This window comes from Macaca thibetana, chromosome 18 (assembly GCF_024542745.1).
Source record: "Macaca thibetana thibetana isolate TM-01 chromosome 18, ASM2454274v1, whole genome shotgun sequence".
Classification (NCBI taxonomy): domain Eukaryota; kingdom Metazoa; phylum Chordata; class Mammalia; order Primates; family Cercopithecidae; genus Macaca; species Macaca thibetana.
This window is the reverse complement of record NC_065595.1, coordinates 17,997,196-18,020,618: the sequence shown is the minus strand read 5'-3', so window position 1 is coordinate 18,020,618 and position 23,423 is coordinate 17,997,196. Positions and strand designations below refer to the sequence as shown.

The window sequence follows — 23,423 nt, the reverse complement described above, 5'->3', positions numbered from 1 at the left end:
TTAGTAGAAACATTTTGCCATGTTGGTCAGGCTGGTCTTGAACTCCTGACCTCAAGTGATCTGCCTGCTTCAGCCTCCCAAAGTGCTGGGATTACAGGCGTGAGCCCCCGCATCCAGCCAATTCTGAAATATTTTTAATATGTCATGTTTTAAAAGATGGAAGAAGTAGTCAAAGTTAAAGTTAAGAAAAATTAAAATAAAAGTATGCATAGTGTCAAGATGCACGTGTTAGGCCAACCTGGGGGATACCCTTATTATATAACAGGCTCTCATTCTTTCATTGACTTTAGGGGTCTGGTTTGCTCAGAAAATATGTTTATATCCACAACCAAGTTTAAATTATAGATTACTGGTGTAAAAACAGAAACCAATAAGATCTGCAGTGTGACTCTGGCTGCCAGTGAGCATGAACTAGTACTCCCTTCTAGTGGTTTTATTAAAAGTATTTGAAACTGGCCAAAGAGCCTTACTTCTAATTTTTCTACAATGTTAACAATACATTCTATTTTAAGTACAACCTGTGAGGAAGTACTTATAGGTAAAACCACAGCACATGTGAAAATATAGACTAATTTCTGTGTGTAAATATTACCATATTAGGTTTAACTACAAAGTTTAATTTATCTATATCTATAAGATCGCTAGGAAAGGAGGAGTCAAAATGTATGGAAATAAAACATGCAAATATCTTTGTCAAATATGAAGATATATTGGAATCTGAGATGATGACACAAGTTCAAAATGCAAGTTAGTCTAGGCATAGTATGATCAATATTAATCGTTACTTCTATTCCATTTTTTCTATAAAAGATACACAAATAAGTGAACACTGCCACTTCAGAAAAATAAAGATGAAGTCAAAAGGGAAAGGTATAACTAAAATAATGTTTATATCCTATCCAACATTTATCAGTTATAAATGAAGTGAGAAGGATTGGAGATTTGAAAGTACAGTATTATAAATATCTTTGATGACTTACAGTATAGAAATCTAATGCATTTTAAATACAGATTTAACTGTCAATGAAGTGAAAGAATAAGGCAGCAAGATGCATTACTTACTCTCTTAGAACCGCATACCATATTGGCACTGGCAACAAACTATATACGTAATATGTCCAGGGACAGGCTTGAATCAGCAGAAAAAATGCTACTAAAATGCCAATAGCTACAAAACTGCATGGCAGGAGATGGCTTGGTTTCTGAAAAATCAAACAAAACATTGAAATACTTCCAAACTAATGGTAATTGATAGGTTTTAAAAGAGATTTTATAAAGTGAAGAAAACCTATGACTTTCTTTCAATGGTTATACAACTAGATAATTAATCAAAGAGCTGCATTAAGACAAGGAAAAAATATGTTATTTAAGGAGCATATTAGAAAGGAAAAACCTAGATAACCTGGAATTGTTGCAATTAAGCAATTCTCAACTTAAAAGTGACTATGGCCTTAAAGTTTGTTTGCAAGTAACTTGTTCAGAATTCTGAACATGTTTCCTTTTAGGAATAATTTTATAAATGTTGATTGAGTTCTCTGGATAACTTGCAAAAGCCTATTTAATCCGTAATAAGGTATGGGACTTAATTTTCATTTGGAACAATGTCCTATCTATTCAAGCTCCAACGTGACATGCTACCTAAGCTTCTCTCTCTATTGCCCACCGAATAGAAACTTCATTCACTCATATGCACTATTGCCAATCATCTGCCAAAAAAGAGAATTCATCAACGTAATTCACTAGTGATAGTCTCCATGGTGTAAGGGTCAGGGACTTTAAGTACAGGAGATTATCCTAGATAATCTGGGTGGGCCTGATTCAATCCGTTGAAAGGCTTTAAGAGCAAAACTACAGGTTCCTTAAAGGAGAAATTTTACCTGCTGAGTGCAGCTTCAGCTCCTGCTGGCGAGTTCAGTCTGCCTTTCCTGACAGCCTGACCTGTGAACTTAGGACTTGCCTAACTAGGCCCCACAATCACATAAGCCAATTTCTTATACTACATCTCTTAATATATATTGCCTCCTGGTTCTATTTCTCTGGTTTTTATTAATTGACGTACCAACTCGTCACTAAATAAAGTATAAATGCTATAGTCCAGCATTTGAAGCCTTTGATTACTTCAGCCTAATCTATATTGTATTATTTCTTATCAGTCCCTCGAACAAACCTCCCACATTCTACACAAAGTGAACTATTTATTTTGAAGGAAGCATGGCGTAGAAAGAGAAAGAATTCAAGTATCAGAAAATGTGGGTTCTGTCATTTAAAACCCATGTGTCCTTGTGGAAAACATGTAATCTTTCTGAGCCTAAATCCTTCCATCTGTATTATGAGAATCATAACCACCAATATTTAGGGTAGTGTTAAGCCTAACTAAATAACTTATGTAAAGCATCCAGGGCAGTCCCGGAACAGTGGGGCTCAATACGTATTACTATTATCCCAGCATAATAGTACATCTTCCCAAATCTGCCTCTGTTCATATCATTCAATTTGCTTTAATTCTCAACCTCTCCCTAGATTCTGACTGTTAAACTCCCACCAAGACTTACTTTTTCCTGTTATTGACACCCTAAAGTCAGCTCTCATATTTAAAATGTGATAGTCTTTTTATTATCCCAAACACTTAACATATCATCAAGTTTTCTTTTGTAGTCGAGTATAGATACAGTGACCTATGCCTGGTAAGGTGGTCATATGTGTACATCTCTTACCTACTTTATTAAATTCTAAACTCCTTGATGGCAGATTCTGAATCTTATATTTCTTTTATAGCCTATACAGCAAGCTTGTCCAGTCTGCAGCCCACAGGCCATGTGTAGCCCAGGACAGCTTTGAATGTGGTGCCAACACAAATTCATAAGCTTTCTTAGAACATTATGAGGTATTTTGTAAATTTTTTTAAGCTCATCAGCTATTACTAGTGTATTTTATGTGTGGCCCAGGACAATTCTTTTTCCAATGTGGCTTAGGGTAGTTAAAAGATTGGACACCCTTGCCAGCATCTAGCATTGTACCATACACTCAATTAAATATTGGCTGTATTATCAGATTAATGAATAAAGAACTATCAGCTATGAAATCTTGTTAACATATCAATATAAAAACATATTTTTTCTCAATAAACTGAATATCAGGATAAACATGAAAAGGCAATCTCTGGCCCAAGACTGCTCTGGATTGAAGTCTCAGTCCCTCACATGCTAGCTGAGTCGCCTTTAATAAGTAACTTAATCCTCCTCAGCTTCAGCTTCCTTTTTTGTAAACATAAATTATATCTGCTACTAGCACTGTTATGAGTTCTAAGAATGCCTAGATATAATTCCCATTCCAGCCAATTTCACATACACTCAAATAATTAAAATTACTTGGGGGAAATTATTTAAGATACATTAAAGCATTATACAAAATTATAATAAACACTAATGGCCTTACTTCCATTACAGAATAATAAAATATAAAATTGGAAAACTTACCACTGGAAATATCTGCAGACTATTATTAAAAATACACCACCAGGATATATTACTTTTTAGAGAACTTGAACATGGTAATAATCATTAAAGAGAATGAAGCAAAGGAAATGAAAGAGGCATATTCTCCCTGGTAAATGATAGTTAGAAATATATTTTAAAAGAGTAAAGTGTTTTAATGTAGCAAAACCATGTATGTACTGTTATATTGTCTCAGCAATATGAAGTATCATTAAAGAGATTTTTTTAATTTTTATTTTTTCACTGAAAGCATAAAGTAGGAACAAATTCTTAAAATTAGAATACATGGAAAGGTCTAGAAATCTGCATTTTGAGAAACTTCAGAAAGTTAAAAGAAGGTAAGAGTAATTTAAAAATGTATACATCATTTAAGAAGAAACACTATGAGCAAATAATTTTATTGCTTTTTAGCTCCTAAACTTTTAATATCAGATAAAATTAAATACATTGTTTTGAAGTAGTTTTCTGACCACTTGTACTAGAAAGATATGGAATACTTATAAAATGCTAGTTATAAAATAAAACAGAAGATCAACACCATTAATAACATAGGAGCACTTAAATTACTTACACCTCTATCTTTATAGCTTTCTTAAGTTATAGGATCATTATTATCAATATATCTTTTTCTCAACTGAAGAAACAGAGATAACTGAGGAAAAATCCAATACAATAAAAGCAAATGAAAGATAAACAAGAGTTATCTTAGAACAAGGACTTGCACATCCTATAAACTCATTACACTGGATTCAGTACTAGTGATTTTATATCATCATCTGAATCTTCACATTTTCTAAACGTACCTTAACTTCTTTACTAACACCTTTTATAAGGTTGGAATGAGACTTGATGATCAACAAAGAAGCATAAGATATCCATCCCACAAAACCAATAACAACATTGATGCCCAAAAAGAATCTGTCATATGTGTGATAATAGGACAATCCTTTCAATGCTAGATGAATTAGCTCCTTGCAAAGGGAGACCTATGGAGAAAAAAACATATATAACTTGCTAACAGAAAGAATAAGAAAACCTACATTTTAAAGAAAGGAAACTTTTAAATTCCTAACAGCCAAACCGTTGTATTAAAATTAGTGAATAACTGTAGATGATGGATTAAGAACAGATTTTAATTGTTCGAGGATCTTCTTTTAAAGTATGAGAAAAATTCAGAATAAAATGACCTTTTTAATCTTAGTAAGAAAGGGCATTTTAAATGTAAACTATTTGTGTTGTATATGTGTGTTTGTGGAAATGATCTTCAGATAACTCATAAAAGAAATGAAGGCTCTCTAATGTAGGTCCCAAACAATGATGATGGCCATATTTATATGTTTTACTTTCTCATATGAGATTACTCAAATCAGTTATAAAACATCATTAAGTAGCTTAATATTTTACAGGAGAAGAATAGCTTATCATTTTAAAACCATCAAAAAAAAGCATTAGAAATGCATGAATTGGCAATCATTTAGGCAATTTTAGAAATGAAAACAGAATTCTTTTCTACTTTAAAATTAAATGACCATTTAACAAAGAAAAATTAATGAAAAACACAGTGAGATAGGAGTTTGGAAGAGTCCAAGTTTCAGCATGAATCATTAGACTTTTAATAATGTATAGATAATTCTGAGTGGCAAACATACAGTGTTTTAAAATATTACACATAAGTAGGGTGACAAAAACTTGGCATCTATTTTCTCATTTTAAAAAATGGTAATAGTTCATTTCTAATGCTAACCTAAAAAAATGTGGGCTGGGTGTGGTGGCTCACGTCTGTAATCCCAGCACTTTGGGAAGCCAAGGCAGATGGATCACCTGATGTCAGAAGTTTGAGACCAGCCTGGCCAACATGACAAAACCCCATCTCTACTAAATATACAAAAACTAGTTGGGCGTCATAGCACATGCCTGTAATCCCAGCTACTCAGGAGGCTGAGGTAGGAGGATTGCTTGAACCTGGGAGGCGGAGCTTGCAGTGAGCCGAGACTGCGCCACTGCACTCCAGCCTGGGCGACAGTAACTCCATCTCAAAAAAAAATTTTTTTACCCATAATATTAGCTGAAAAAAGAGAGAGATGTCCATTGCTAAATAGCTACTCAGGAAATGCAATCCTTCCTTGAGGGCTCAAGAAAGCTCCCTGGCCTGTCTACTTTGCTCTCCATTGCCATATTTTTCTCCTCCCCATCCCCAAAATGATAATCAGCTATTTATGTCTATAAGGCCAGTATACTTACCACTTCGTCAAACTTTCTGTGTTTTATATAAGATCTTGCTTTTCTTAAAATATTGAACTGTTTGGAATCAGAAAGCAGTCTATAAAAAAAAAAAAAAAAAAAAAAAGAATAGGTTTAAAGGGTTTCCTCATTCCAAGTATATATTTCTTTTCTTTCCCTTAATTAAAAAAGACAGTGAAAATTACAAAACAACAAACAAAACAAAACAAAAATCAAAGAAAAAAACCCGAATTGTATTGCTGTAGGTTCTCTGAAGTCTTCTAGAAATAGCTTATAGTTAAATTTGGTTTTCTTGACTCAAAGTTTCAAATGCCAAACTACATTTATGAAAGTCAAATAATCCATCATTCTGAAGAAATGTAATACTCTGGCTAACAAAGAAATTCTGATTAAATGGAAGTAATTAACAGAACACCAAATGTATGGCATGAGCTCTGCCACTCAGTTGTCCTGTGCTCACGACAGACTTCACATGATTGAGGACAGATCCATCAATGTACTTTTTATCCCTGAGCCAAACACGGCCTGAGAATTCTCATTATCAAAGAGCTCCAGGCAGAGCCTAACCATCATTGGAAGTTAACGAATAATTTGAACCCATTTGCTATTTTTATACTATATCGTATACCTTCTTCGTTCCTCTTTCATTTCTCTTTCCACCATTTCCCTGTCCTGTTTTACCACAGTAGAAACGTTAAATACACAAGAGAAATACTCCTAAAAAATACTGCATAACCCGAAACTATATAAAACAAAAGTCATTAAGTTTATGGAATGTAGAAATTGAGGAAATATAACCAGAATTTAATTGCCTTAATGAAATAAATCAATACATTTAAATTCAAATTTGAATATATACTGCTTAACTAAAACCTACATGTCTAAAATGAATGCCTTTACATTTTAAAAATGCATGCAAAGTTATTTAAGGCTATATTAGGTTGGATCACATGACATTGATGTTTCATAGGCCAAAAACTACTAAATTAAATATTGGCAATTGCACACGGGTCAACATAATATAATCACTTATCTTCTTTCTACTTGGCTCAAGCAGTCTCTGAAGAGATAGGACTGAGACTTGTACAAAGTAAATCTTTTAAGCAGTAATTATTAATTTGGGAGGGGGAAGGTCAGAGACTTCTTTCAGAATCTGAAACTCTTGTCTAGAAAATGTACATAATCCAAAATTTAAAATATAATTTCAGAAAATTCATAAACCCAGAAGCTTATCTATGAACTCCCTCAGAGTTCCATGGGATACTCTGATTAAGCATCTGTGCTTTGGCTTGGGACAGTGGCTCACGCTTGTAGTCCCAGCACTTTGGGGGACCGAGGTAGGAGGATCACTAGAGGTCAGGCGTTCGAGACCAGCTTGGGCAACAAAGCAAGACCTCATTTCTACAAAAAATAAAAAAAGGATCTGTGCCTACTCTAAGAGCTCCCAGATATTCCAAGTCATGGGAACCCAACCACCCTGGGTTCTCATGTTGCAGACTGCAGAAAAATTCCCCACCACTGGACTCACTGGGATTTGGAGGGAAAAGGTGCCAGGAGGCAAAAACACATGAAAAAAAAAAAACAAGTTACTTTAAAATGTTGCTTTGATCCAGTTCTCTGTCCCTTCAGACACCATACATCTTGAAGTGTTTTCCCAGAAGCCTTAGTATAGCAATTACTGTGCCAAAGTGCACAGGCATTTTTTGGAAGGCTATATCTAAGTTGAGTTTCCCAAATTTCCATAAAAGCTTTCCAGTTGACCTCCTTCTTCTTGCTCTGATCCACTAAGCTTCCTAAAATACTGATTGCATCCTCTCACTTACAATTGATATGGGCATCTCACGGTCTACTTCATCAATTCTAATCTTCCTGGGCATCTCATGGTCTACTTCATCAATTCTAATCTTCCTGGACTACTGATGACCCTCTGCTGCTACTTCACTTAATTTCCCATTATCGCAAATGTGTACCCTCAGCTGCATAATGGTGAAACTCTTCAAGCTTCACCTATCTGGAATCGTAAAGATCTTCCCCTCTTTGCTTTCCAAAATCAAATATTCACCATCCTTTATGGTCCACTCCAAATCTCACTTCACATCATTAGCACTTCAGTTAGTGATCTAATGATCAGTTTATTTCTCTTCAATTAAATTTTAACCTCCATGTGGGCCAAGGTAATGTCTTATATTCCATTAATATCCACAATAATACTTAGCAAAGTGCTAAAGCACATAAAATGAATCAATAAATCTTGATTACAATGCTATCAAAATATTGCAGACCTAAAAAAGGAAGAAAAATAAGAGACTAACATACATTGCCATTTGTAATGTACCTAAAATTTTAAATAAAAAGAAAGAAAAAAAGCTTGTTTGAAGTTAAATTATTTAAGCTAATTTAACAGACATTCTGTTAAGTGAAGTCTTATGAAGAATGAGAGAAAAAAATCTTAAGGAGAAATATTTACATTACATATTATGCTATGTTATATTATATTGGAAGTACTAAGGTAAAGAAACAGGAGTCAGGGTAATTTGTAATTTTTCCTAAATGCACTATTTATAAACCTTGGGACATGCCAAAGGTAGCATATGAAAGATTTGCAATATATCTGGAATTCACCAAAATGTTCTACACAAGCCTCACTGTATCACCATGACATCAAAGACTCTCATATACTTGTCCCCAAATATAAGTTTTCTGTTTAGTTTTCCATCAAATTGAGAGGGTATAGAAAGTAAATTTTCTTGGTATCACATACTTTAAACATAAAGAGGTTTTGTAAGAAATATAAAGTCTAGAATATAGAGTACAATGTTAATATTTTCTTAAAACTGAGTTGTGGGTAGAAAAATTTTTATTATATCCTCTATTCTTTTCAGCATGTTTGAAATATTTTATAAATAAAACTTGAAATATAACAAGAAGGATATACATATATCATGTATACTTATGTATTCTTATGTACTTTATCAATTATATTCTATCAATTCTTATCTACTTCATCAAAGCTATTTTTTTTACCTCCCACATATGAGTGAGAACATGTAAAATTTGTCTTCTGTGTCGCTCTTATTTCACTTAACATAATGATCTCCAGTTCCACCCATGTTACTGCAATGACAGGATTTCATTCTTTTTTATGAATGAATAATATTGCATCATGTATATATACCATATTTTCTTTATCCCTTAATCCACTGATGGGCACTTGGATCGATTCCATATTTTAGCTACTGTAAAGTAGTACTGCAATAAACATGGAAGCGCAGATTATCTTTTTAATATATTGATTTCCTTTCTTTTGGATATTATTGGATATTATTCAGACTGTATTCTTGTACATATGTATACGTGATATATATATAGATACATAATAAACTGCAATTTTGCCTCCAAAGGAAAAGACTATAAGACTGGAACAGAGGAGGAAAAGTGACTTTTTTTTTTTTTTTTGTCTGTTTGTTTTCTTTTTTTTTTTTTTTTAATTAATTAATTATTATTATACTTTAAGTTGTAGGGTACATGTGCATAACGTGCAGGTTTGTTACATATGTATACTTGTGCCATGTTGGTGTGCTGCACCCATCAACTCGTCATTTACATCAGGTATAACTCCCAATGCAATCCCTCCCCCCTCCCCCCTCCCCATGATAGGCCCCGGTGTGTGATGTTCCCCTTCCCGAGTCCAAGTGATCTCATTGTTCAGTTCCCACCTATGAGTGAGAACATGCGGTGTTTGGTTTTCTGTTCTTGTGATAGTTTGCTAAGAATGATGGTTTCCAGCTGCATCCATGTCCCTACAAAGGACACAAACTCATCCTTTTTGATGGCTGCATAGTATTCCATAGTGTATATGTGCCACATTTTCTTAATCCAATCTGTCACTGATGGACATTTGGGTTGATTCCAAGTCTCTGCTATTGTGAATAGTGCCGCAATAAACATACGTGTGCATGTGTCTTTATAGCAACATAATTTATAATCCTTTGGGTATATACCCAGTAATGGGATGGCTGGGTCATATGGTACATCTAGTTCTAGATCCTTGAGGAATCGCCATACTGTTTTCCATAATGGTTGAACTAGTTTACAATCCCACCAACAGTGTAAAAGCGTTCCTATTTCTCCACATCCTCTCCAGCACCTGTTGTTTCCTGACTTTTTAATGATCACCATTCTAACTGGTGTGAGATGGTATCTCATTGTGGTTTTGATTTGCATTTCTCTCATGGCCAGTGATGATGAGCATTTTTTCATGTGTCTGTTGGCTGTATGAATGTCTTCTTTTGAGAAATGTCTGTTCATATCCTTTGCCCACTTTTTGATGGGGTTGTTTGTTTTTTTCTTGTAAATTTGTTTGAGTTCTTTGTAGGTTCTGGATATTAGCCCTTTGTCAGATGAGTAGATTGCAAAAATTTTCTCCCATTCTGTAGGTTGCCTGTTCACTCTGATGGTAGTTTCTTTTGCTGTGCAGAAGCTCTTTAGTTTAATGAGATCCCATTTGTCAATTTTGGCTTTTGCTGCTGTTGCTTTTGGTGTTTTAGACATGAAGTCTTTGCCCATGCCTATGTCCTGAATGGTACTACCTAGGTTTTCCTCTAGGATTTTTATGGTATTAGGTCTAACATTTAAGTCTCTAATCCATCTTGAATTAATTTTCGTATAAGGAGTAAGGAAAGGATCCAGTTTCAGCTTTCTACTTATGGCTAGCCAATTTTCCCAGCACCATTTATTAAATAGGGAATCCTTTCCCCATTTCTTGTTTCTCTCAGGTTTGTCAAAGATCAGATGGCTGTAGATGTGTGGTATTATTTCTGAGGGCTCTGTTCTGTTCCATTGGCCTATATCTCTGTTTTGGTACCAGTACCATGCTGTTTTGGTTACTGTAGCCTTGTAGTATAGTTTGAAGTCAGGTAGCGTGATGCCTCCAGCTTTGTTCTTTTGACTTAGGATTGTCTTGGAGATGCGGGCTCTTTTTTGGTTCCATATGAACTTTAAAGCAGTTTTTTCCAATTCTGTGAAGAAACTCATTGGTAGCTTGATGGGGATGGCATTGAATCTATAAATAACCTTGGGCAGTATGGCCATTTTCACGATATTGATTCTTCCTATCCATGAGCATGGTATGTTCTTCCATTTGTTTGTGTCCTCTTTGATTTCACTGAGCAGTGGTTTGTAGTTCTCCTTGAAGAGGTCCTTTACATCCCTTGTAAGTTGGATTCCTAGGTATTTTATTCTCTTTGAAGCAATTGTGAATGGAAGTTCATTCCTGATTTGGCTCTCTGTTTGTCTGTTACTGGTGTATAAGAATGCTTGTGATTTTTGCACATTAATTTTGTATCCTGAGACTTTGCTGAAGTTGCTTATCAGCTTAAGGAGACTTTGGGCTGAGACAATGGGGTTTTCTAAATATACAATCATGTCATCTGCAAACAGAGACAGTTTGACTTCTTCTTTTCCTAACCGAATACCCTTGATTTCTTTCTCTTGCCTAATTGCCCTAGCCAGAACTTCCAACACTATGTTGAATAGGAGTGGTGAGAGAGGGCATCCCTGTCTTGTGCCAGTTTTCAAAGGGAATTTTTTCCAGTTTTTGCCCATTCAGTATGATATTGGCTGTGGGTTTGCCATAAATAGCTCTTATGATTTTGAGGTACGTTCCATCAATACCAAATTTATTGAGCGTTTTTAGCATGAAGGGCTGTTGAATTTTGTCAAAAGCCTTTTCTGCATCTATTGAGATAATCATGTGGTTCTTGTCTTTGGTTCTGTTTATATGCTGGATTATGTTTATTGATTTGCGAATGTTGAACCAGCCTTGCATCCCAGGGATGAAGCCCACTTGATCATGGTGGATAAGCTTTTTGATGTGTTGCTGAATCCGGTTTGCCAGTATTTTATTGAGGATTTTTGCATCGATGTTCATCAGGGATATCGGTCTAAAATTCTCTTTGTTTGTTGTGTCTCTGCCAGGCTTTGGTATCAGGATGATGTTGGCCTCATAAAATGAGTTAGGGAGGATTCCCTCTTTTCCTGTTGATTGGAATAGTTTCAGAAGGAATGGTACCAACTCCTCCTTGTACCTCTGGTAGAATTCAGCTGTGAATCCTTCTGGTCCTGGACTTTTTTTGGTTGGTAGGCTATTAATTATTGCCTCAATTTCAGAGCCTGCTATTGGTCTATTCAGGGATTCAACTTCTTCCTGGTTTAGTCTTGGAAGAGTGTAAGTGTCCAGGAAATTATCCATTTCTTCTAGATTTTCCAGTTTATTTGCGTAGAGGTGTTTATAGTATTCTCTGATGGTAGTTTGTATTTCTGTGGGGTCGGTGGTGATATCCCCTTTATCATTTTTAATTGCGTCGATTTGATTCTTCTCTCTTTTCTTCTTTATTAGTCTTGCTAGTGGTCTGTCAATTTTGTTGATCTTTTCAAAAAACCAACTCCTGGATTCATTGATTTTTTTGGAGAGTTTTTTGTGTCTCTATCTCCTTCAGTTCTGCTCTGATCTTAGTTATTTCTTGCCTTCTGCTAGCTTTCGAATGTGTTTGCTCTTGCTTCTCTAGTTCTTTTAATTGCGATGTTAGAGTGTCAATTTTAGATCTTTCCTGCTTTCTCTTGTGGGCATTTAGTGCTATAAATTTCCCTCTACACACTGCTTTAAATGTGTCCCAGAGATTCTGGTATGTTGTATCTTTGTTCTCATTGGTTTCAAAGAACATCTTTATTTCTGCCTTCATTTCGTTATGTACCCAGTAGTCATTCAGGAGCAGGTTGTTCAGTTTCCATGTAGTTGAGCGGTTTTGATTGAGTTTCTTAGTCCTGAGTTCTAGTTTGATTGCACTGTGGTCTGAGAGACCACAGTTTGTTATAATTTCTGTTCTTGTACATTTGCTGAGGAGTGCTTTACTTCCAATTACGTGGTCGATTTTGGAGTAAGTACGATGTGGTGCTGAGAAGAATGTATATTCTGTTGATTTGGGGTGGAGAGTTCTATAGATGTCTATGAGGTCTGCTTGCTGCAGAGATGAGTTCAATTCCTGGATATCCTTGTTAACTTTCTGTCTCGTTGATCTGTCTAATGTTGACAGTGGAGTGTTGAAGTCTCCCATTATTATTGTATGGGAGTCTAAGTCTCTTTGTAAGTCTCTAAGGACTTGCTTTATGAATCTGGGTGCTCCTGTATTGGGTGCATATATATTTAGGATAGTTAGCTCTTCCTGTTGAATTGATCCCTTTACCATTATGTAATGGCCTTCTTTGTCTCTTTTGCTCTTTGATGGTTTAAAGTCTGTTTTATCAGAGACTAGTATTGCAACCCCCGCTTTTTTTTGTTCTCCATTTGCTTGGTAAATCTTCCTCCATCCCTTTATTTTGAGCCTATGTATGTCTCTGCGTGTGAGATGGGTCTCCTGAATACAGCAGACTGATGGGTCTTGACTCTTTATCCAGTTTGCCAGTCTGTGTCTTTTAATTGGAGCATTTAGTCCATTTACATTTAAGGTTAAGATTGTTATGTGTGAACTTGATCCTACCATTATGATATTAACTGGTTATTTTGCTCGTTAGTTGATGCAGTTTCTTCCTAGCCTCGATGGTCTTGACATTTTGGCATGTTTTTGCAATGGCTGGTACCGGTTGTTCCTTTCCATGTTTAGTGCTTCCTTCAGGGTCTCTTGTAAGGCAGGCCTGGTGGTGACAAAATCTCTAAGCATTTGCTTATCTGTAAAGGATTTTATTTCTCCTTCACTTATGAAACTTAGGTTGGCTGGATATGAAATTCTGGGTTTAAAATTGTTTTCTTTAAGAATGTTGAATATTGGCCCCCACTCTCTTCTGGCTTGGAGAGTTTCTGCCGAGAGATCTGCTGTTAGTCTGATGGGCTTCCCTTTGTGGGTAACCCGACCTTTCTCTCTGGCTGCCCTTAAGATTTTTTCCTTCATTTCAACTTTGGTGAATCTGGCAATTATGTGTCTTGGAGTTGCTCTTCTCGAGGAGTATCTTTGTGGCGTTCTCTGTATTTCCTGGATTTGAATGTTGGCCTGCCCTACTAGGTTGGGGAAGTTCTCCTGGATGATATCCTGAAGAGTGTTTTCCAACTTGGTTCCATTTTCCCCCTCACTTTCAGGCACCCCAATCAGACGTAGATTTGGTCTTTTTACATAATCCCATACTTCTTGCAGGCTTTGTTCATTTCTTTTTCTTCTTTTTTCTTTTGGTTTCTCTTCTCGCTTCATTTCATTCATTTGATCCTCAATCGCAGATACTCGTTCTTCCAGTTGATCGAGTCGGTTACTGAAGCTTGTGCATTTGTCACGTATTTCTCGTGTCATGGTTTTCATCTCTTTCATTTCGTTTATGACCTTCTCTGCATTAATTACTCTAGCCATCAATTCTTCCACTTTTTTTCAAGATTTTTAGTTTCTTTGCGCTGGGTACGTAATTCCTCCTTTAGCTCTGAGAAATTTGATGGACTGAAGCCTTCTTCTCTCATCTCGTCAAAGTCATTCTCCGTCCAGCTTTGATCCGTTGCTGGCGATGAGCTGCGCTCCTTTGCCGGGGGAGATGCGCTCTTATTTTTTGAATTTCCAGCTTTTCTGCCCTGCTTTTTCCCCATCTTTGTGGTTTTATCTGCCTCTGGTCTTTGATGATGGTGATGTACTGATGGGGTTTTGGTGTAGGTGTCCTTCCTGTTTGATAGTTTTCCTTCTAACAGTCAGGACCCTCAGCTGTAGGTCTGTTGGAGATTGCTTGAGGTCCACTCCAGACCCTGTTTGCCTGGGTATCAGCAGCAGAGGCTGCAGAAGATAGAATATTTCTGAACAGCGAGTGTACCTGTCTGATTCTTGCTTTGGAAGCTTCCTCTCAGGGGTGTACTCCACCCTTTGAGGTGTGGGGTGTCAGACTGCCCCTAGTGGGGGATGTCTCCCAGTTAGGCTACTCAGGGGTCAGGGACCCACTTGAGCAGGCAGTCTGTCCCTTCTCAGATCTCAACCTCCGTGTTGGGAGATCCACTGCTCTCTTCAAAGCTGTCAGACAGAGTCGTTTGCGTCTGCAGAGGTTTTGGCTGTGTTTGTTATTGCCCTGTCCCCAGAGGTGGAGTCTACAGAGACAGGCAGGTTTCCTTGAGCTGCTGTGAGCTCCACCCAGTTCGAGCTTCCCAGCAGCTTTGTTTACCTACTTAAGCCTCAGCAATGGCGGGCGCCCCTCCCCCAGCCTCGCTGCTGCCTTGCCGGTAGATCACAGACTGCTGCGCTAGCAATGAGGGAGGCTCCGTGGGTGTGGGACCCTCCCGGCCAGGTGTGGGATATGATCTCCTGGTGTGCCTGTTTGCTTAAAGCGCAGTATTGGGGTGGGAGTTACCCGATTTTCCAGGTGTTGTGTGTCTCAGTTCCCCTGGCTAGGAAAAGGGATTCCCTTTCCCCGTGCGCTTCCCAGGTGAGGCAATGCCTCGCCCTGCTTCAGCTCTTGCTGGTCGGGCTGCAGCAGCTGACCAGCACCGATCGTCCGGCACTCCTCAGTGAGATGAACCCAGTACCTCAGTTGAAAATGCAGAAATCACTGGTCTTCTGTGTCGCTCCGCCCCCCCGGAAAAGTGACTTTTTATTATTGTTTGTATAAATTTTATTGTGTTCATGCATTACTTGTTCATCAATACTTTAAAATAAAATGACTAAAACACTAAGATTTAACCATAGCTTCTGGTTATGCCAGAGAAGCTTTGGCCATAGCAATGCTCCCACCAAGAACAACTAGAAAGCCCAATAAAATAAATCTGAAGGTACCAAAACAATCAAGTAATGAAAGGCTAAGATCCTAGAGAGAAGGAAACCACAGGGAAGTAATCCAAAATTCTCCAAACTGTAACTCTGAGGGAATCTACCATTCTTATTCTTGGCACAAAGCAAAAGGCTGAGAATTAGGGGATATAGTTGCTGCCAGGAAGTAGAGAATCCAAGAGTCTCTGGCAATCTTGGAGGACTGGTGAGATAAAAATTAAAGTTTTTAGCTGCCAATGCAGCCAGAACTTGAGGACCTAAAAAGGAAGAAAAATAAGAAAATAATGTACATTTTCATTGTGGATTTTTTTAAAAAAGATATTTTAAAAGTGCATCTGGAATTTTAAACTAACACATATTCTGAGGTGAAATCTTAAGAAGAGTGAGAGAAAGAGCTTTTATAAGAAAGAAATACTGTGTTATACTATATTATTTGGAGAACTCAGGTAAAGAGAGAAAGGCCAAGTCTTGGTGAAAAAAGAGGTGGAAAAAAAAGGTAAGTCTGACACTCATTTGTGTAGAACGAGAGGACAAGAAGCTAAGAAGAATGCTCCTGAAAAGCAGACAGAAGTTTTGGTAGTCTCAAGATGTACAAGAGACAAAAATTGGTATTCAGTGACCACCAGAGAAGAAAGGTTCTAGATAATACAAGGTCTGTATTGGGATCCCTGAGATACTACACTCTAAGAACAGAGATAAACCAGAGATCAAAGGAGGCTTAAAATTGCAGCACAGCCTTGAGTCAGCCACTACTCTTTGTGGCCATCTGAGGATAAAGTAAAATCTCTCTGGAGAAAAATGAAATAATCCAGAGATTCTAAAACTTTTAATATATAAAGATAAGCATTCATTTAAAAACTACCGGACTTAATAAACAAGACCAACTGAAAAAAAAGAATAGAAACAAACTCATAAATGATTTAGTTATTGGCATTTAGTTATTAGTTATCAGGTACAGATGCTAAAATAATTATGGTTACTATGTCAAGAAGACAAGACAGAAAATTGTACCAAAGAACAGAACCTATTTGTTTTTAATAATCAAAATGTAAGTTCTAGAATTTAAAAACATGTAACAACCAAAATTAAGAATTCAATAACAGCAATCTAGACACAGCAGAAGAGAAATCTGATGTAACTGATGACAGAATCAGTAGAAAATATCTTGCCTGGGCTGGGCACGGTAGCTCACATCTGTAATCCCAACACTTTGGGAAGTCAAGGTGGATGGATCACTTGAGGTCAGGAGTTTGAGACCAGCTTGGCCAACATGGTGAAACCCAGTTTCTACTAAAAGTACAAAAATTAGCCGGGTGTGGTGGTGCATGCCTTTAAACCCAGCTACTCAGGAGGTTGAGGCAGGAGAATCGCTTGAACCTGAGAGGCACAGGTTGCAGTGAGATAAGATCATGCCACTGCACTCCAGCCTGGGCAACAAAGTGAGACTCTGTCTCAAAAAAAAAAAAAAAAAAAAAAAGAAAAGAAAATATCTTGCCTGAAGCTTGAAGAGCAAAAAGACAGAAGAATACTGAAAAGATTATACAAATAGAATGCGATTCATGATGAAACAGGTCTAATACGAATATAATTGGAATCCCAGAGAGGGAGAGATGGAATATGGCAGAAGCAATATCTGATAAGATAAAGGCCAACAATTTTACAAAACTAACGAAAGATACTAATACACAGATTTAAGAACATCTACAAACTCCAAGCAAAATAACTACAAAGAAAACCTTGTATATGGACAGGGCAGTAACACTGCTGAAAACCAGTCAAAGAGAAAATCTTAAAAGCAGCTGGGGGAAGAGGACAAATTGCCTTCACACAAATGACAATAAAACAGTTGGTCACTGAACAGGAATGATGGAATGACATCCTTAAGTTGCTGAAAGAAAATAACTGACAATCTAGAATTCCACTTGAAAAGATGTTTCAAAAGTAAAGGTAAAATAATGAATCTTCAGACAAATAACAGAAAAATATCTTTCATTGGCAAATGCCCTTGAAAAGAAATGTCATATCACAGATAAGAAATACAGAAACGTGGAAAGGAATGAAGAGCAAAAGGCACAGTGAATATATGAGTAAATCTAAATAAATGTTGATAATACGAGGCAATAATAAGTTGAAATGTAGCAATATACTTATAATTAAAATATATAATAACAATAACATCAAAGGTATGAAAGAAAGTTATTTAAAGTATTCTAAAGTCCTAGCAATGACTGGGAAGGGGCAGAGTACTAATTTACATTAATTTAATTTATATTAAACTAACAATGAGCCCAAAATGCTTGTTATAATCTTTACCATAACCATTAAAAGGATGTATAAATAACAAGCCAATATGTGGGCAGGGGAGGGCTGGAAAATTAAAATAATTTAAAATAGTTAATTAATCTGCAGAAAACAAAATAAAACAGAAAAAGGAACATAAAACAGATGGGATAAATGGAAAACAAACGCAAATATGTCAGTTATTATAGTAAGTATAAATGGTCAGAAAACACCAACTAAAAGAAAAAAAGTAGAATACTGGATTAAAAAAACAAAAACTACAAAGTCAATTATGGGCTACTTAAGGAAGACATATCTTAAATGTTAGAACATCAAAATGTTAAATGTGAAAGGATATAAGAAAAGACATAACACACAAATACAAACAATGCTGTTGTCGTTATACTAATATAAGTCAAGGCACTGACTTTAAGGCAAAAGTCTTAAGGTAGGGTTAGGGCATTGGCAAGGGCATTTGCCAATAACACACTAGAATGCAAAGACTAAGGTAATGCTGAGAGATGCAAGGCACAATAGAAAGCCAAGGATATTTCTGAAGAAGAAAAGGCTACAACAGCAGCCAGCAGTGTCATTTTAGTCTTAGGAAAAGTTGTTCTAGTAAGTCACATAGAGAGTTGGCACCACACTTCCTGTGCCCAGACCTCAGAATTCACCCATCAAACCACAGAAGTAAAAAATTCCCATTCTAAACCTTATTCAGGCAATAAATCCAAGCACTTTACACATTTTTATCACTAAAAGCTGATAATTTATTGAATGTTATTCAATAAATATTAAATATTGTATTGTTATACATGAATTAACACATTATTTATTCCATGATACAGAAAAGTTTCTACTTCTGAAGGGCAAAACCTTTTGCAGGGAATTCTGTTTATCTGAATGGATGGTAAGAACATTTCCTATCTATTTTTTTAGCTCCCACATATGAGTGGGAACATGTAAAATTTGTCTTTCTGTGTTGCTCTTATTTCACTTAACATAATGATCTCCAGTTCCACCCATGTTGCTGCCAATGACAGGATTTCATTCTTTTTTTATGAATGAACAATACTGCATCATGTATATATACCATATTTTCTTTATCCCTTAATCCACTGATGGGCACTTAGATTGATTCCATATTTTAGCTACTGTGAGTAGTACTGCAATAAACATGGGAGTGCAGATTATCTCTTCAATATATTGATTTTCTTGCTTTTAGCTATATATACCTAGTAGTGGAATTGTTAGATCATATGGTAGTTCTATATTTAGTTTTTTGAGGAACCTCCATACTGTCTTCCATGGTGGTTGTACTAATTTACATTCCCACCAATAGTACACAAGGAGTAGAGAGTAGACTGGTGGTTACCAGAGGCTAGAAGAGTAGAGGGGAGAAGGCAATGAAGAGGGTGGATTAATGGGTATAAATAATACAGTTTGATAGAAGAAATAAGACCTGGTGTTCAATAGAGCAGTAGGATGACTATGGTTAACATTAATCTATTATACATTTCAAAATAGCTGAAACAGAATAATTAAAAAGTTCCTGGTGTACAGAAAAGATAACTATTTAAGGTAATGGACATCCAAATTTCCCTGATTTGATTATATGAATGTATCATGTATCCCTAAAATATGTGCATAATGTATCAATTTTACAAAGAAACTTTTCAAACTAAAATTCCTAGATTACTCATATAAACTAAATTTCTACTTAACTTCCTTATTTTATTTTTATTTTGATTAATATTTCTTTTATAATATTCAGAATCCAATAGCACATTTTTATCAGTCCCCTCTTAATGAATGCATATGCCTAGCACTTCCTTGCTTCTAGGTTGATAGCACAAACAGTGACAAGGACATCTGGAATGGATTCAGAATAGCAGCAAGATCAAATACAGGGTTGAAAATTAACTTTCCCTAAGGGAAGGCTGAAGAAACTACATAATTTAATATGGTGAAGAGAAGACTTCTGGAACGAAAATATGTTCTCAGATGCTAATAAAAAAGACCCTGATTAGTTATTCTTACTTGTGAAAAGTAAATTGATTTACTTGGTACAAGAATCTTTGTTCAGAGAACAGGTTTTGTTTCAAGAAAGAAGTTTAAACATTGACACCAAAGAGTTTAGATTCTTTCCAGTTCCCTCTAGACCTATCTTTCTTCTTTTCCCAAAATAATACAAGTTTTAGATATAATATAGTATAATAAAGATAAATTATTCATCTATAAAGTCTCTGGGATATTTGCAATGTTAATTAACTCTCATGCTCTTATAAAGAATAAGCCAGCAATGGAATGTAAATTTTTGATTAACATAAATGACCATAATAGAGGCTGGGTGCAGTGACTCAGGCACTTAGTACTTTGGGAGGCCAAGACAGGAGGATTGCTTGAGGCCAGGAGCTCGAGACTAGTCTCGGCAACATTAGCCAAGCATGGTGTTGCTCACCTGTAGTCCTACCTGCTCAGGAGGCTGAGGCAGGAGGACAGCTAAGGCTCCAGTGAGCCATGACTGGGCCACTATACTGCAGCCTGGGCAACAGAGTGAGACCCTCTTTCTAAAAATGAAATTTAAAAAAATTAAAGACTATAATAGAAAAAAATCCTTAAAGCCTTAATAATTGCTGAAAAGTTACATAAGTGATCAAATCTGCACTTAAATGCCTACAAGATGGTGGAAAATGAGGATAATAAAAACATAAAAAGGAGGGACACTGTTCTACTGATGAGAAAATACAAAGTACGTCCAGTGAAAAAGAAGGCACGTTAAGAACTAAATGGCTGGAAAAAACTTATCATGATATTAAATTGCTGATAAGAACTTTCAAAGAATATTATCATTTATTCCATAGACCAAATGGACTTCCTAAAATCAGGATGAAAGTAAGAGTGAGGAAACTGAAAGATATTAGAAAGTAGTTGTACCATGAATATCCAATTCATTTCAGCTTTTGAATTAAGATAATGAGAGTCTGAGAGCAAGTTAGTTTAACAAGAAAATATGGTATTATCCAAATCTACTCAGTTTTTGAATTTTAGATAAAAGGGAGAGTTTGAATAGTAAGGGGCATCTAAAATATTAACTGAATGTTTGGTTCCTATGTGAGGAAAATTCGTTGGCATAGTGAGATTTCAGATAGGAAAGGATACTTGAATGCAGACAATGGGAAACTTAGAAGGTCAGAGAAAAAGGAGATCCACTAATTCCATTGCATGCTATAGCTCATTATATCTTTTGTGACTATAAAAATGAAAAAAAAGTGAGATAAAACTGTATAGAAAAGGTTTCTTAAAGTCCTATTTTTATGAACTAATTATGAACCCTAATGCATGAAGGAAGCATCACATAGAGAGACTGAAACACTCAAATTTTCACAAAGGTGTTATGACATGAAACTTGGCTTACCTCCCTGACAACTCCTTATTCAGAAATGGAATAACTTCTTAAGAATAAAAACTTACTATGTCTATATAATGAGCTGCCAGTAAGATCAGACTTTGAGAAAAGTGATTAAATAAACCATAGCAACATTAGTAGACCAAGCATTCCACACAAATACCATTATTTACTATATTACTGAACTATACATGTGATCTAAACCTGCTTAAAAGAATACTTACCAATTTCACTAAATTTACTAATTTACCAAAAGATCTGATGGCATTCCCTTTAAAAACATAAAGGTACTAAATTACATAGCATTTGAGGCAGAAGGAATGGCAAAAAAAGACACCAGATTAGGAGAGAGACTGTCCAGATTCAAGTTTTAGCTGTAAATCTCACTAGCGAATCTCACTAACGAAGGACTTGGGAGTTTCAGGTTTTTTATCTACAAAGTGGAGGAAAACCTGCTTCCCACACTCACAGGTACCAGTGAATGACATGTGTAAAATGCAAGTCTAACCATGCCTTAAAATCCACACTACTTTGAGGACAAAGTACAAATGCAAAACCTGCCTGTGAGGAGAGATACGGTCCCTGCCCATTCCTCTTTTGCTCTTTCTTGCACTTCTTCAAATACCAGACATCATATGCCTTAGGGCTTTCTCCAACATGCTTTGAAATTTTTGTGGTGTTTCCTTTCAATGTGTGTGCATGGGAAAACAGGCAAAATTTATTTTGCATTTTGCCTATTTTTCTTTGCTAAAAATCTTTATGTCTCTTTATGCTCCTTTATGTAAACCTATTTCAGAAAACTATAAACTACAGAAATACTTCTCTTATAAAAATATTTTTCTCATCAAAAAACGTAATTATTTTTAATAGTTAAATACAAAAAAGAATGAGTAAAAAATAAAAATCACTGCCAGAGCACATATCTTACTAATGTTAGCATTTTTGGTTAAATTCCCTTTATATATATATATATAATTATTATATATATATTACATTATTATATATACTATATTATATACATACACACACACGAATTTTTAATGTAGTTGTAATCATACCAAATGTGTAACTTTGTAAGCTGCATTTTGTTGATGATTATATTAAAACATTATTCTAAGACATATCAGAACCTGAAAACAGAACATTTAATAGTTGCATAGTCCATCTAGTAGACATGTTATTATTGTTCAATTATGTGGTTTTCCATCTTTTTGATTATAAGCAATCCTAGGATGAATACCTTGGGGCAAATAGTTTTTCACATTCACTTCCTGAAGTTCTGTATCACACAATGGAATTACTTGGTTAAAGATTTTAAATACTTTAAGGTTCTTGATAGAGTGGAATTTACTCTCCAAAAGAGTGATTATATACATGTATACTACAACAGCAATTTGTGTCCATTTAGCGACATAATCATATAAAAATCATTTTTGCTAATATCAAAAATGGAAAAAAGTATTTCTAACTTGAATTTGTTTTTCTTTGATAAATACTATGGTTGTATTTGGTATATATTCTATTACAAAAATACTTCTTTAAGTCTTGCTTTAAAATGGGATGCTAAATAAAGCTATAAAACTAAACTATCTTTAAATATTTTAAAATATGAATGAAAAACATAAAAATCAGTGTTTTCACGACATCATACATAACTCACAAAGAATAATTTGGAAAATCTGAATAACAATTCTGAAATACAATAAAGTTATAAAAGTTTTATGACTTACTAGTTGGTGATTACTAGAACCCACCAAGGGTTTTAGTAACCCAATTTTATAACAGTTTACAATTAAAACAGCATGAGAAAAAAATCTGAAAACAAGAATATCTGGATCAGTCACTGTATTTGTTTTTTGTCCATGCAATTTCTATTTTTATTAACAAACAAAAGCAGTTTCAAAAATATTATTATATATATCACAAAATCCCATAAGACTTCACCTGTTTGTCCTAAGATTCTTTCAACATATATAACATTTAAATAATAATTAATTTATCATACTTTCTAGTGATCAATACATTTTTCTACATTCTTCCAGATAAACTAAATATTGATGCCACAAATTCATGGTAAACACTATAGTGTTTGCAAACTGACAAGTTTATGTCATTTTTCTAAAATTTTACCACAGAAAATATCATTTTATATTACAGGTGCTGAGTGATTTATTAGGCTGGAACAAAAGAACTAGTGTAAACTATGATCAAGGAACATAA

The 23,423-nt window shown here is 35.4% G+C and overlaps 1 protein-coding gene across 7 annotated transcripts in view; it reads right to left on the bottom strand.

The window, feature by feature from the left end:
- PIGN (phosphatidylinositol glycan anchor biosynthesis class N) overlaps positions 1-23,423 on the bottom strand; it is a 150,239-nt gene that overhangs the window by 58,905 nt on the left and 67,911 nt on the right. For 6 of the 7 annotated variants that reach the window (XR_007721317.1, XM_050768137.1, XM_050768136.1 and 3 more), the window contains 3 exons: positions 5,736-5,814; positions 4,298-4,480; positions 1,063-1,202 (listed from right to left, as the gene is read on the bottom strand). Coding sequence is in view for 6 of the 7 variants with exons in the window: in XM_050768137.1 (XP_050624094.1) it covers positions 1,063-1,202; positions 4,298-4,480; positions 5,736-5,814 (402 nt within the window). In the remaining variant the exon portion in view is untranslated. The remainder of the gene's footprint in view (positions 1-1,062; positions 1,203-4,297; positions 4,481-5,735; positions 5,815-23,423) is intronic. The other variant, XM_050768140.1, reaches the window with a different exon arrangement.